A 14264-nucleotide genomic window follows, 5' to 3' on the forward strand; every position below is an offset into this window, starting at 1 on the left:
GTTGGTGCTATTAATATATTTTATTTTTAAAAACCAATATACAAAATATATATTTAAAAACATAAAAACAAACACAAAGCACATTGCAGCATAAAATTTAGTCCAAAGTGCGGTCTAATCTTTGTCAATCTATAAGAAAACGCACAGCCTTCTGAGTTTTCGAAGGCGAGGTGACGCTTGCAGTGGCTTCCTCCCGAGCCAATGAAGTGTGCATCCCGTTGAGCACAGAGTCTAGTCGTGCCAGAGCCTCATGCAGGCTGACGGCCAGGACACCGTTGTCCTGATAATTCTCCCGCTCGAGTAGGGCAGCCTCGCAGTTGTGGCGTAATCGCTGGGCGGATCGCTGCATAACTTGCAGCTCTTGCTGGACGAGCGAGGTAAAACTACTCTGGCTGCCAGGTGTTTCCTCAGGATCGTAGGTCAGCAGGCGTTTGGTGAAGTGCACCAGTTGACTTCCAGGTGAGGGAGTTGATGTCTGCCGCGGTGTATTGCTGTTGCTGCTCGTCGCGTTTAATAGTCTTTTTAGCGGTTTATTCAACAAAACATCCTTCATGGCACTCAGATTAAGGGCGATGCGGCTCGAGTTGTGTGTGTCACTCAGAGTCTCATTAAGATCCGCATCCAGTGGTTTCCAGTCTACCTCAACACTCTGGAAAATGGTGTCGGCATTCAACTTTTCCTGCTGTTCTGAATTATCCCTGACCAAATCCAACCACACTCCGAGTCTGGCAGTGGGCCACTCGGCCTTTAATCCTCGCTGCTTATCCAGGATCAAGATTACAGAGCGCAGCAGACCAAACTCATCGGGCGTCTGAGTTTGTCGGAATTCCAATGGCAAACCCAACTGGCGACAGCGCTGGGTGGCCTCTTTGACCATCAACTGGGTTTTGTGAAGACTCTCCTCCGAGGGATTCAGCATGATACGCTGAATATCTTCCAGTATAGTCGACTTCTGTGCTGGAGTTGATACTGCATCTTCCTGTCTTAAGGGTGTGTGTTCCTGTTGTTGGGCCCAGGCTAGAGCTTGGCGTTCCGTCTCCAGCATCTCGCTGTTGCATTTGTACTTAAACTGCTCTAGTTCGAGGCACTGCAGACGCTCCTCAAAGTCCCGGGCATGCTGCGCCCGCTCCTGTTCGATCTTAGTGAGAGCGGCTCGCTTTTCCGCCTCCAGTTCGGTGCGAAGTTGCTGCTCCTGCTTTTGCAAAATCTCCTGATGGGCCAGCTGGAAATCTACCGGACGATCGGACTTGCCTCTCTGCGAGCAGAAGGGATTGGAAATGCGAAAGTAGTGTGAACCACCTATAACGAGGCGGTCCCCATGGAACAACTGGCGACGATTGTCCAGGAGTTCTCCGTTCACGTAGGTCTCGAAGTCCTCGCTGCCGGGAATGACATACAACTTGCCACCACGTTCATGCTCGATGCTGCAGTGCTGCAAGGCCACCAGTGGACCATCCAGTACAATATCAGGCTGCGAACTAGAACTACCTCCTGGCAGACGACCTCGTCCTATCCGCACCAGTCCTTGGGGCAAAAGATAGAACAGGGTGCCACTCAGTATGGGATCCGCTGTTAAATTGACCAGACAGGCCTGCTTTTGCTCGGCGGTTAGTTCCAGGGCCAATCCCCGGCGTTTCAGTACACGAAGTTCCGACTTGCGCTGGTCCTCCGCCTCCTTGAGCTTCTCCATCCAGGATTTTTGCGCTCGACTCAGCTCCCTTTCCCGTTCTGCCAACTGCTGACGCAGTGCCTCCACTTCAGTCTCATCCACGGAGGTTTCAATAATGATCTTACGTGGCACAGGATTATTAGCATTGCCGGACAAGCGCCGCTGGCGTTCGTACTCGTTCCTCAACGACTTCAGGCGATCCACTTCGGCGCGCAGATCCCGTATGATTTTGTCGTGGGGAGATTCGTTCACCTTCACCCGGTTGACGATGGAACGTGCCTTGCAGGCGTATCGCAAAGTGGCTAGGGTCTCATCCGCATGGATACTGGCCGGTGATATGGTGGCCAACATGACCGTCTTCGAGTTCCCGCCGAGATTTTCCTGGAAAGAAGGAAAACCAAAAGTTGAATTTAAAGTGAGTAATTGTTTTGTTTTGATGTTAATCTCTGGGGTAAATCACTTTACTTATTGGCAGGGTCGATGCAGCAAATGGGTGTTGTATGAAACCTGTAGCTTGACTTTCCGCTTCTCGCTTTTATAACAATATTTTTTAACACCGTTAAAATTAAGGTAAATCACAACAAGGGCATACATGAATCAGTAAAACTAGTGTAAGCCTAATATAATATACATATATATTCCTGAATTTTATTTGTATGATAGATGTAAAACTTATAGCCGGGAAAAAATCTTTTAAGGAATAAGAAAAACCTATTTACGTATTACGTCCTAATGTTTCCTATATGGAATTGTTATTGGAAATGGTCCATATAATTTGAATGTGATAAGATTTAATACGATATATGGGCTAAAGAAAAAAAAGCAAATATGAGTCTCAATAAACGTATTTTTCCCAAATTGATAAGGGCAACTTAAGGGCAATTTAGTAGAAAAGAATATACCCTTCTATGCGTGAGGTATGACGATTAACAATCAGTAAACACTGAGTCCATGGCGACTATAATGCACTCAAAAGCACTCAGAACAGATGCGTGAAAATCTCAAGGAATGGAAAACTGACAATCTAAACCTTCAAGTGTGTGTTTCGATTGGGGACGCGGTGCGATAAGGACGGGCAAATTGATAAGACAACACCCAACTGTTTGCGTAAAGCTACCGTGACAAAGGCACCTACTGATGGTCGCTATCATCTGACTTATCAGAAACTGCTGTGCGGGATTGGTAAAGTTGTTGTGCACACAAAATGCAATCACATGCAAGTACACGGAAGGAATAGGTTCGAAAATATAAGCTATTAATTCAAAATGTTAATTACATATTTGCTTGGTGTGATATTGGTGGAGGTTATTACAATTGCATTGCCCATACGCAGCATTTATATCTAAGAGTTCTTTTTTGAAGTGTACAGTGTGCATATGTATTCAAATAAAGCTTTGTATTAGCTATTTGGGACGCATTCTTGGCAGTGTGCGTAAGTGACACTTGTTTGATTAAGCAGGTCAGCACCATGAGCCAAACAAGAGCGGGAAAGGAAAAGAAAATGGTTGATTACACAAACTGCGCAGCAGCAGCGGCGTAGGCGTGCACAGTGGTCGGAGGTGCAAAAACATACCATGAAAAATAGCTACCATGGGCATAGGTGACCTTAGGGGCCCGTCAGTGTCGTCTGGTCAGAATCTGGGTCCATTAACCGCAAATTAAACCATATTAATGGCGACGCTCTCTGTTAGTCATTCACGTACCAAAGCGTACCATATATCAATAATTTCGCCTAAATATAGCTCTCTGCGTCCTGCCACCTTTAGAAATCATTCACGATCTCCTCAAAAGTATCTAAAATTCGCGTACACCAAAGTTAAACCGCAGGAAAGCGCTAATTAAGACAAAACAACAAAACCTTGATCGGAACCGGCTAAAATGACGTAGACCACCAATTATCACTACATTTTAGTAAATTTTTCAAATATTCGCAAACTTCTTAGACCCCTAGACTACTAAAAAGTGCAGCAGTGGCTTTACAAGCTGTGAGCCATTGTTGGGTTTTCAGAATGACACGCGGTTGAAATACTGTACATTTTGACTATGGAAAGTTTTTAAAAACACTCCATTTGGTCTTCTAAAAAGTACTCGATCCGCTTAGCAACCAAATTTGGTTTCATAAATTAGGCTAAATCACGGCATGGTCGGCCTGTAGTCTAGACCGTGATTAGCGAACCTTATAAAGACAAGATGTCCATCCAATCCTCCAGATGATCAGCCGTTGAACATCCGTCAGATCACACTCATGATTACTTTTTCGTCATCTTTGCGCTATTAGCAATTCCCCGCTAATAAGAAAAACTTCCAAGAGTATTCCTCATGCACCGGCTAATTAACATTTATTAAAAATTTTCAAACTAACACAGGGTGAATCATTTGGAAAATGGTTACTTCCACTGCCGAAGAGATTTTGAGAGTAGCGACCCACTGTGCCCCAAGTCAGTGGTGTAACCACTGTGGCCACTCGAAAGGGGAGGGGTCGGGTGGAAGGTGAAGCTCTGACAAAAGCACGAGACGCGAAAACACAACAAAACACAATGCCGCACATACATACGTGTTTATAAACAGGCACACATATTTTCCTACAAGTGCGGGCAGCAGAGTATAAACTCCTAACCGAAATACTAGCAGACATTGAAAATATTTAACCAAAATTTCAAATAACAAACTATTAAAATGTAATTTTTTTTCCAAACCAAAATCTTTTGAGGTGTTGATTAAGCAAGAAGAAAGTCCGTTGGCCTAAGTTTTTAAGTGAGGTTTTGTTAGCTATTAGGCCCAGTCCATTCATTCAAATACACATGCCCTAAAGTATTTCCCGCGATAGTTCACACACATTCACACGTCGGCACATGAGAAGTAAATATAGGGGAGACCCGAAGTGCGCAGCAAAACAAGAGCCGAAGCACAGTCAGCGCACGAGAGCTACAAAAATGCAGTAATTCTAGTGTTCGGCTTTCAGTTTCACGAGAGACTTCCAACAGAATACATCGAATTTCCGCGAGAGATTTGCAAATCGAGAAGAAAGAAGAAAACCTCTGCACCGAGTTACCTCCACGCAAAAGTGCACAAAAAACGTTATAAAAACAGAAACAAAGTGATTTTAAAAGCCAGAGTTCATTGGACGCCCAGCAATCCGAGAGACAAAGTGAAACGACCTCGCCCAACGCGGCAAAAAGAGAGAAAAAAAACACACCCACATCCCACACAACATCCCGCTGATTGGTACTGCAGTTCGCAAAAAAAGAACCAAAAACACAGCACAGCATCGACATGGATGTTTGGGGATTCTGCGTCAGCGACACCACGATGGCATATGGCGGGTCCATGCGCAGCGGGTACTACAGGGACTACGAGGAATTCCCGTATGGAACCCTGGAGTCCACCACCTCCTCACACGCGGTCAAGGACTGCTACAGTCGAGTGCAAGGTAATTTTTGGCGACAAACAGATAGCTTCGTACACATAGCGCGTAGAATGCACTGTCAAAAAAAGAGGGGCGAGATAGGCGCGTTTTCCACATGTATTCGCGTATTGCGTGCGTGTGTTGTTTGCTGTTTTTGCAACAATTTATAAATAGCCAGCCTGATTTCTTAGTCCATGTGCATGAGTGTGTACGTGTGTGTATGTATGTATGTATGTTTGTGTGCGAAACACGCCTTAATTTTGCGCACAAGCACAGGGTGTCTAAAGTTTCGCGGCGCAGCTCGCCTTATCAAGTAGGTTCCAGCCACACACCCCCCCGATTTTGTTTATATTTACGGCTTATATCCACGTGCTGGGGGATATTCGCGCTTAATTGCACACACACAACAGCTAAAAGCCCACAAGCTTCCTTACGAGTTTCCGGCATTCCAAAGCTAAAGCGCAATTCACATGGACACACAAAAAGAGTACATATATCGTCACCTGTGGAAAATCGTAAAAGGCAGCAAAGATACACATTGTGTGGCTATTTTAGAGGTGGTTAAACCCGCTCTTATCGAGGTCAGTTAAGTTCATTAAGAGGCACTCTGCACTCAAATATTTTAAGATTATTAAATACACAGACAACAGGTACTAAGAACTGAGACTTGGCTGTACCTCCAGGGTCGGCTCACTAAAATTGAGCAGGTGGTCGAACAATGGATTCTTTTTAGGGAGGAACAAATAAAGCAGGGCTTCATTGTGTTCGTTTGCCAAAACTGAAGCGCAATAACAAAATTGAGGTGTGCGAAAGGTAAACCTTCGTATATTATACATTCTTATATGACTAATTACGCGTAATGAATTATCGGGCTGCAGAGAAATACAAAAATAAAATCTAAGATTATGCAATGCAAATATTTAGCTCACTTTTGACTTTAGATTTACATGTATGTAGTAAAAACACAACTTACTTTATATTGGAATTGTTACATGCATACGGATATGCATATATGCCTATATCCAATTTATACATCACTTTTTTTCAGTGTGGAACACATTTAGAGATTATGCAAGGTCGCTTATCAGTGGCTATGAATAGACTTTCCACATGGATCGGCTGGTCTTTAATCAATAATAACCGTTTAGCTTTTAACATGGTCAATTGAGCAATCAAGGCAGTGGTTTAAAGAACTAGACAGGTCACTAGACAGGCTCACAGAGTGTAAGTACAGTTACAGTAGGTAAAAGACAACAATGTGACTATTAGAACCAAATATTAGATAGGTTAGAGTACCAGTACATAATAATATTAAATTTATAGCTGCTTGCGTTACAGGGTCACACGTCGAATAACGGGAAAAATCGGGAAGGGGAGGGGAGCCATCGTTGGCGACGTGACGTCGTGAACGTAGACGCAGCGACGTCACGTAGTCAAATCAGCTGTTCGACGGCCAGAAGGGCACGTAGGCCGAAAAGAGCAGAGGAAGCGAAAGGGAAAAAACAGACGAGGGCGAACATTCAGTGCCGACCTTCACTAACCTGTGACTTATATCATTCTCTCCATTGCAGAAAAGTGCAAGCAGATAAAGTCCGAGAAGCAGATGCGCAAGGACTGCCCGTTCTGCAAGGAGCACAAGAAGCGACCGCTTATCAACTACATGCGCAAGCGGGAGCAGCGGAAGCACCATGACAGCATCTGCGAGGACGAGGAGGACATGCACGAGCATGAGCATGAGTTGGAGCACAGCCACAATCACAGCCAGTCGGCCGTTCTTGCCGCCCCCCAAAGCTGCAAGGTGTGAGTGGGAGCGGGACGACTATACTGCGGACGATGCCAGCAGCATTCGCGAAATGCCATATATGTATACAAATGTATAACCAGAAGAAAGGAAACCTGAAAGAGTAAGAACAAAGACGAAGAAAACCAGAGGAGAAAAGAGAATGAACTCTTAAAGACGAAGATTGAGCGAGAGAGCGAGACAGCGACCTGCAGCTACAATAATCCAAGGCAACTGTACCCCTATTTTTGATATGGTTGTTAAAGCATTTCCGCGTCGCGAATACACTACCATTTACAAAAGCCAGATCCACTTGATACCAATTTACAACTCCCCTTTTTTCATTAGCTACCACTTCGTTTTTACACCAACTTCGCAGTTATGTACAATACAATTCGTTTACCGACAAACAATAGCGCACGACGAATAATCTTGTAACGAAAACCTGCCCGCTTGACCAACGCATTTTTTGACCTTAGGCAAACCAGAACATGGTAAAAAACTAAAAAAAAAAAATTATTGTATACACGAAACACAACAAGGGAAGCAAAAGCAGAATTTTCTATTTTGCGTACGAGACTGAGTAAATTGCAGTAGAAAATTTTTAAATGTTTGTTTTCTTCGTTGAATTAGTTTGGACCCAATTGGATCAATTACAGGTATACCGTATAAACAGCACGAAATAATGAAAACTATAACAAGCAAAATGCTCCATTGCAGCCAATCAAGGTTTACAACTATTATTTTTCGATATATGCGTAGTACATAATTTGGACCCCGTTTTTTATTGTATCCTTGTCTATATTAGACATTCCCCTATATTTATTGTAATACCAACTGGGCGTTGCACAGTCCGAGCAAGTGGCAAAATGAAATCAAATCGAAATATGTATGTTATGCTGTATATGTAAAAGTTGAAAGGGTTTCAAAAGTTTATGCCTAGTTAAATTTTGTTAGCCCAACTTGTAGTTACAGAACAGACAATGTTATTAAGTTTTTGGCGTTCAGGCTCAACTGTGCAAAAAGAAGGACGGAAATATTATAATAACGATTTAACAATTTCATTAGTCATTTAAGTAATTGATCAAAATATGATGATTTGTGTAAAATTTGCTTGCAGGTACCAAGAACATTTTCAATTTATACAATGTTATATATCATATATATTATATATTAATGGTTAATTTAAATTATATGTAAATCAATAAAACGACAAATGATTAAAAAAAATTGAAGTAAAAATGTGTATTTTAATCCAAACTGATAGAGTATTTATATACTAAATTCATAGTGCTACATTTTTTGAAATCAAGTAGAGATTTGATCACAAAAAAGAGATTCGACACCTGTTTCTATTACGTTAAGGTGGGTCAGTTCGGACAACCGACCTCAACTGGATAAAATTTTCCAAATAAAAGCTCTAATTTTTTTTGCAAATCTTTACGGAAATCTTTCCGTCTCGCACCAGTTTCCTAATTGAAGTTAATCCGTCCTTTGTGAGCTGGAGCTGATCTAAATGTTTGGAAGCTTGCGAAGATTAAACACGATAAGTGAGTACTTGATGGCTAAGGTCAGGTTTTGAGCACTATCCTGGGAGCTAAGTCTGTCCCCGAGAAAGCACCTCAAACCCCAATAAACCGACCTGGAACTTGACCGTGCGAATGTCCACGGACGCCCTCACCGCAATGAAACCCCCACACGACCTAACCGAATTGAATTAGAGCAATGAACGTGTGACACGCGTAGATGAGATCACTCGTGCCTTAATCACGAAAGTCAGGAACGGGACAGCGAATCAAAATTTCAACTGATCAAGCTGAGAACTGCCCCGCACGCCATCCGTTTCCATATTTCAATGGGTGTGCACGGGTATGTGCAGGGGGCGAAGCGGGGAAAGCGCTGTTTGAGAAAAACAAATCGCGGAGGAAGCCATACATTCAGTTGTTTGTGCAGTGAATTCTACTCATTTTATATTCAATGCTAACCACTTGGTTCTCGGGAAGTGGAACTCGACGGGGGGTGAGAGCGCGAAATATATTATTAAACGCTGGCTTAAATTACAAATGTTGTTATGCGGGAAACTGGAACGAAGACCACACGTTCTAAAGATTATGCCAACGTGGTCTGAGATAAAGAGGTACTGGAACTGCCACCAAACTTTTGAATTCCATATTTACTAGAGAAAATTTAAATTGTTGAATGACAGCGGACCTGCCCCCAGTGAAAAACCCAGAGTTCTGCACAGTTAGTCAAAATCTTATGAAAAATTAATATGGTTACTGCTTTGTATGTCACATTGTTTCGGTCCGATAATTAGCATTAATTTGTGAACTGAAAACGGAGCTTATTTGAAAATTAATAGCGGCGACAGACAACTCGACTTTTCTTAATTACGAAAATAATAAAATGACGTATCAACAGTGGCACGCTTTTTGTATTATACACGTATTAAACACCACGGATCAATTGATTTTTAAATCGTGTGAACGTACGTCATTTGCATTCAATTCGATGTTTCTGGATTTCATTCCGAAACCCACATCCACTTGCTATCTGAACAGTGTTTGTGGCTTTCCAACGCGAACTCGGAAAATTCTGATTATGAATTCAGTGCGGTTTACAGGGCTTTGCACACGAACAAGTTTGTTTTGGAATTTATTTAGAAAGCTGACTCCACATTTCCAGTTCCAATGTTGCTTCAGCCATGTGATGGCCTTAACGAGTTAAAGTCGTATAAAAATATAGAAATATTATAACCAAAAGGATATCAAATCCCTGCTGTCTTAGAGAAAAGAATAGATCCTTCTGCACTTGAAAAATGCTGAACCGTTTGTTAAAAAAAATTAAAAGTTCCGGAGGAGTCAAGTCGCAAGGTGAATTGGAACGTTAGCTACTTGATTTTTTATCGAATGAATTCATGTGTTCCTAAAAATATATCAACTATTGTAAACGTATTATTCTTTAAACAAAACTTTCTGTAAAACAAAAACACTTCCATAAAAGTGGATTGTTGTTAGGCAAATTTAATGACAGTATAGGTAATAGTATTAAAAGCAGGAACTGCAGTTCACTCATTATTAGTAATATATCCTCATTTTTATCCTTTTTTGTTCTGAATAATCAGCTTTTTAGATAATGAATTGTGTTAAAGCTTCAATATGGCTTTATAATGGGGAGTCTGATTATGGTTATAATAAAAAAAGACTGCCAATTTTCAAAGCACGAGTGCAGTTCAAATTTGAAGCTTTAATAAACCATCCAGATTTTTTTGTACATATTCATTAAAGGTTCATTTGTTTTAGATATTTACTAATTTTGATGCAAATGTAATGAATTCTGCTATTGATTACCTTTAGTGGCTTGAAATGACTTTGTAAATGTTTAGTTACCATTCAGACTATCTCTATGAATTATTCATATTCTGTACAAATTGTTATTGCAGCTCTTAAGGATGGAAAAAAGCTGAGCAAGGGCAATTGCAAATGCGAGCCATCAGCCTGCAAATGTGGAAAACGGCGACAACGACAGCAACAATTGAAAATGTTGGTGTCGCAACTTAGGAGACGCGATAACGTATCAAGTGTAATATTGTTTTAGTACCGGAGTACGCCTCAGAAAACACAAATAAAACATTATCTGCAAAGTATTTTTAAATCTGTGGGGTGGCAAAGGAAGATGTAGATGGAACTTGGGTTGCTTATGCAAAGATAGGAAAAGTACTTGAATGTTATCAAGAAACGATGGAAAGCCAAAAATATCAGAGGCGACCAAACAAGGTCGCTTCAATATTCTTTCCTGGTAGAGAAAATGTAACAAAAACCCTAACGACGTACAAACTAGTGACGATCGCACATTCAAACTATTCAACACATAAAAAGTTTTTTTTGGCAACCATAGCGGGTTTAAATTGTTCGAGGAGTGGTAGTTTCCTACGCGCATTCTGTGGTGCGATTCGTCACCACGGGAGCTGCCGTGCAAGGGTCCCCAATGGAATTGGTTACAACCAACTTGGGTACGACGCCATACTATCAAATATTTGTCTCCACCTTTTATGGCAAAGACCGCGTACAAAAATAAATCATGTGAGCAATTTTATGGGGCGTACTACCGTAACTAAAAGCGAAGTGGCTGGACACTAAATAACTCTCAGTGGAACAGGTTTCGGGAAAAAAGACAAGTGTTCGGACTTTGAAGTACCTTCAATCAAGAGACTCGCACTTAGGCGCCGTGTAATTAGTCATTGAGTGCAGTGGAATGATTATAAATTACGTTGTAAATGTCAGGTGCACCTTTTTTTAGAAGCTGATACTTGAATTATATAAAACCCATACTATTGGATTAACTAGCCTTGTAATATTCCAACAATCAAGATATTATAAACTTGTTATGTTCGTTTGAGAACAGTTGTTAACTCAAAGGGCACACATATGTAAGTATGTAACATGGATATACTACGGTTGTTACTCAATTCAAACAATCGTGAAACAAATAGCTTTAATATGATAAATGGTAATGCTCTCGCTATGTTAACTAATACAGAACAATCGAGTCCCATGACAATTTAATAACAATTTTTTAGTTAAGCATGTAAACATTACCTATGCCACCATTTGCGAAGGTCTTATAAAAAACAAATTATATTCCTCAAGTCAAGAAACTGTTTTTTGTTTTATTTTGCGTTCTTAAAATAATTTTCTAGAAAGTATACACGTGCCTTTGTATCAAGTCATAAATTTTATAAGCAAATAAAAAGCAACAAAAATAGATTAAATAGATATGATAAGAGGCCAAGACTTTAATCACCTTTTTGATTGAGGTGCGGGAGGTCTTTGATTTGGTATAATAAAATGAATAAAAGGCTTTTCTATCGAAAATGATAGGGAAGTAAAAAAGGAACTGAGTCTGACATTAATATTAACAAAACAAACTTATGATAACAAAGTTCGAGTTCAGAACTCGAGATCTTATATTTTGTCCTATAAAGTCCAGATAAACTGAATCTAATCTCTGCCTGCTGTTGTCTCTTCTTCCCTGTTTTTCGGACAGTTTGCCGCTTTATTTTATTCAAGGTAATTAGCACTCCAGTTAATTGATAGAGCAAACACAAATCTGTTAAGCAGCTGCTCCTCAAAATGCAGACATCATTAAAACTGGATTCGCGTGTCTGGAGTCGACACATCTTCACGAGATGATATCTCTCTGTAGACAACGGGCTTGGCTCATCACAGGATTTGTGGAAGCCCTAATATCGTGCCCAGCAATTCTATTTGGGCGGTTGGTTATATAAACGTTTGTTCGTATGAGCTTTTGTAGGTAATTTCCTCAGGGGTCGACGTGTCATTTGCATTCCCAGTGCAGTTCGACGTACTGATTGCTTTCCGGGTAATTATTGATTGTGAGGGGATCCCATTCCGTGGGCCACTGCCTAATCAAAGCGAAAGTGTTGATAACCAATCCATTGGTGGTGGCAAAAGTGGGGCCTTCCCCACTTGCGAATAAATGCAATAAATATATGCATATAGTGAAGACATATTCTGAATTATTACCGAACTGAACTTCTTTGTAGGCAACCACCTCCGAGTTTAATTACAACTTCAAAATCATGGAGGATAAGGAAGAGTTATCACTAACCAAAAGTAGTACACCCCACTGACCCACTTGATAAGTACAAACGCAGTTAATAACTATTGTGTAACACTTACCCTCAACAGCCAGGTGAGCACGCTCTCCCTATAGGGAACGAAGGTGCTGGGTGCTCCAGAGCCCAGGGCTCCATTCCCGCTGGCCTTGCGGGAATCGGCAAGAGCGGCAATAACTTTCCCCAGCGTCAGGAGGCTCTTGTTTATGCTGACGCCCTCGCGGATCCTCTCGCCATTCGATCCAGAGACGCTTATGCGTTCGCTGCCCGCCAGGTCCACCAGACTAATCTTGCTGCGTCGTGTCTGCCGGAGGGAGGAAACCGTGCCCGAATCCGTATCTGAGGACAGGCCATCATCACTGCTCAGATCGGTGAGGTTCAGAACAATGTTGAAGATGGAGTGTGAGCGCGAGCTCTTGTCGTTCATGGCCGTGGAGGCAGTGGCCCGCTGGGAGTTGCCCACGGCAAGCCAATTGCGGAGTGCCGAGTAAGAGTCCACCGAGTGGGCACTCAAATCCACTACGTAGGGCCCAAAGATGGGATGCTCTCTCACCTTTAGAGCCGGCCGCTGCTGCTGCTGTTGGATAGGCGTGGAATCTCCAGAGCCAGCTGCCGCATGTTGGACACTCAGCAGATCGTGTATCTTCTCGTTGTAGATCTCAAAGTAGCTGACCTCCACCTCTACCTGCAGCTGCTGCTGACTTTTCACAGCCTCTATCCGGCGGAATAGCTCGTGGCAGAAGCGGGGTATGATGCCCGCCTCATCGTGCGGCGGTCCACCGTCCAGAGCGGCGTCATCCAATGCTTCGATGCCCATCATGCTGTAAGATTTGCCCGAGCCCGTCTGTCCGTAGGCAAACAAGCAGGCATTATAGCCCTCGAAGGCGGTGTCGATCAAAGGACGAGCTGTGCCCTCAAAGATTTTGGCCTGGCAGGCGAAGTTCTTTCTCTCAGGATCGCATGAGTAGTAGACCTGGTCGTAGCTAAAGAAGTGCGTCACCCCGGCTGAGGAATCAGCACTGCTTCCCGCTTGGACAGTCAGCTCGTTGCTGTTTCCGTGCACCTGGACCACATTGGTGACCTGACCACGTGTGCATTCCAGGGCATTCAGGGGGCGCACTCGTACAGCAACAATCATGTTGCTCTCCTCGGACACGCTAAGGCAGGACTCCATAAGGGAGTCCCGCTCCTTCGGCCTGTTGCAGCTGGATTTCCCGGTGCCTGGAGTCTTTGATCTTCCAGGAGTATTGTTTGCATTCCTATACAGTGACGAGGGTGTGTAGCAGGCATTTAGCGCCGTGGACTTGGATTTCGGTTGCGGGGTGCTTCCACTGAAGGCAGTGTTCAGCAGCTGTTCGGGACGATCCAGGTGAACGCGGTGATCCCGATCCTCCGTCCGCGTCATCAGCACCTTCTTGCGCATCTCGGACGCCGGCGTGGATTTGTGGACTCCTCGCGTCTGGAACTGCTGGATGCGCTGGCGCACCGGTGTGCTCTTGTTGCTCATTTTTATTTTGTTATTGCGGGCTCTACGCTCGTTTTTTAAATAACTGTAAGGAGTTTCGAATTATTGCGCGGCGTCGTTTGTTATTTTATTTCTGGTGACGGGCGTCAATCGATAGCAAAGCAGAGTTGATTTCAGTGACACCACTGAGATCTGGCAACGCCACTACGCCCCAGGGATGTACAGCACATTCAGATTACACAAAGTAAAAAAATATACTTTTATATAATGGTCATTATAAATAATAATGTATTTATCGGATGGCTT

General features: G+C 42.7%; 2 protein-coding genes across 5 annotated transcripts; one reads left to right on the forward strand and one right to left on the reverse strand.

Annotated features, from left to right (window-relative positions):
• Position 1: 1 nt before the first annotated feature.
• Positions 2-14120, reverse strand: LOC122614060 (kinesin-like protein KIF14). Its single transcript, XM_043788525.1, has 2 exons — positions 12558-14120; positions 2-2050 (listed from the first exon to the last, which is right to left on the reverse strand). The coding sequence occupies exons 1-2, from the start codon at positions 13998-14000 to the stop codon at positions 125-127; spliced, it is 3369 nt and encodes a 1122-aa protein (XP_043644460.1). The 5' UTR covers positions 14001-14120; the 3' UTR covers positions 2-124.
• LOC122614068 lies at positions 4613-10466 on the forward strand. Of its 4 annotated transcripts, none has more exons than XM_043788538.1 (2): positions 4613-5099; positions 10298-10466. In XM_043788538.1, exons 1-2 carry the CDS (start codon positions 4943-4945, stop codon positions 10450-10452), a joined length of 312 nt encoding a protein of 103 aa, XP_043644473.1. In that variant the 5' UTR covers positions 4613-4942; the 3' UTR covers positions 10453-10466. The 4 variants fall into 4 exon arrangements, with proteins under 4 accessions (XP_043644473.1, XP_043644470.1, XP_043644471.1 ...); XM_043788535.1 differs by lacking the exon at positions 10298-10466 and adding an exon at positions 6647-7464 and having other exon boundaries at positions 4618-5099; XM_043788536.1 differs by lacking the exon at positions 4613-5099 and adding an exon at positions 9528-9740.
• Positions 14121-14264: the final 144 nt, after the last annotated feature.

This window comes from Drosophila teissieri, chromosome 2R (genome assembly GCF_016746235.2).
Source record: "Drosophila teissieri strain GT53w chromosome 2R, Prin_Dtei_1.1, whole genome shotgun sequence".
Lineage (NCBI taxonomy): Eukaryota > Metazoa > Arthropoda > Insecta > Diptera > Drosophilidae > Drosophila > Drosophila teissieri.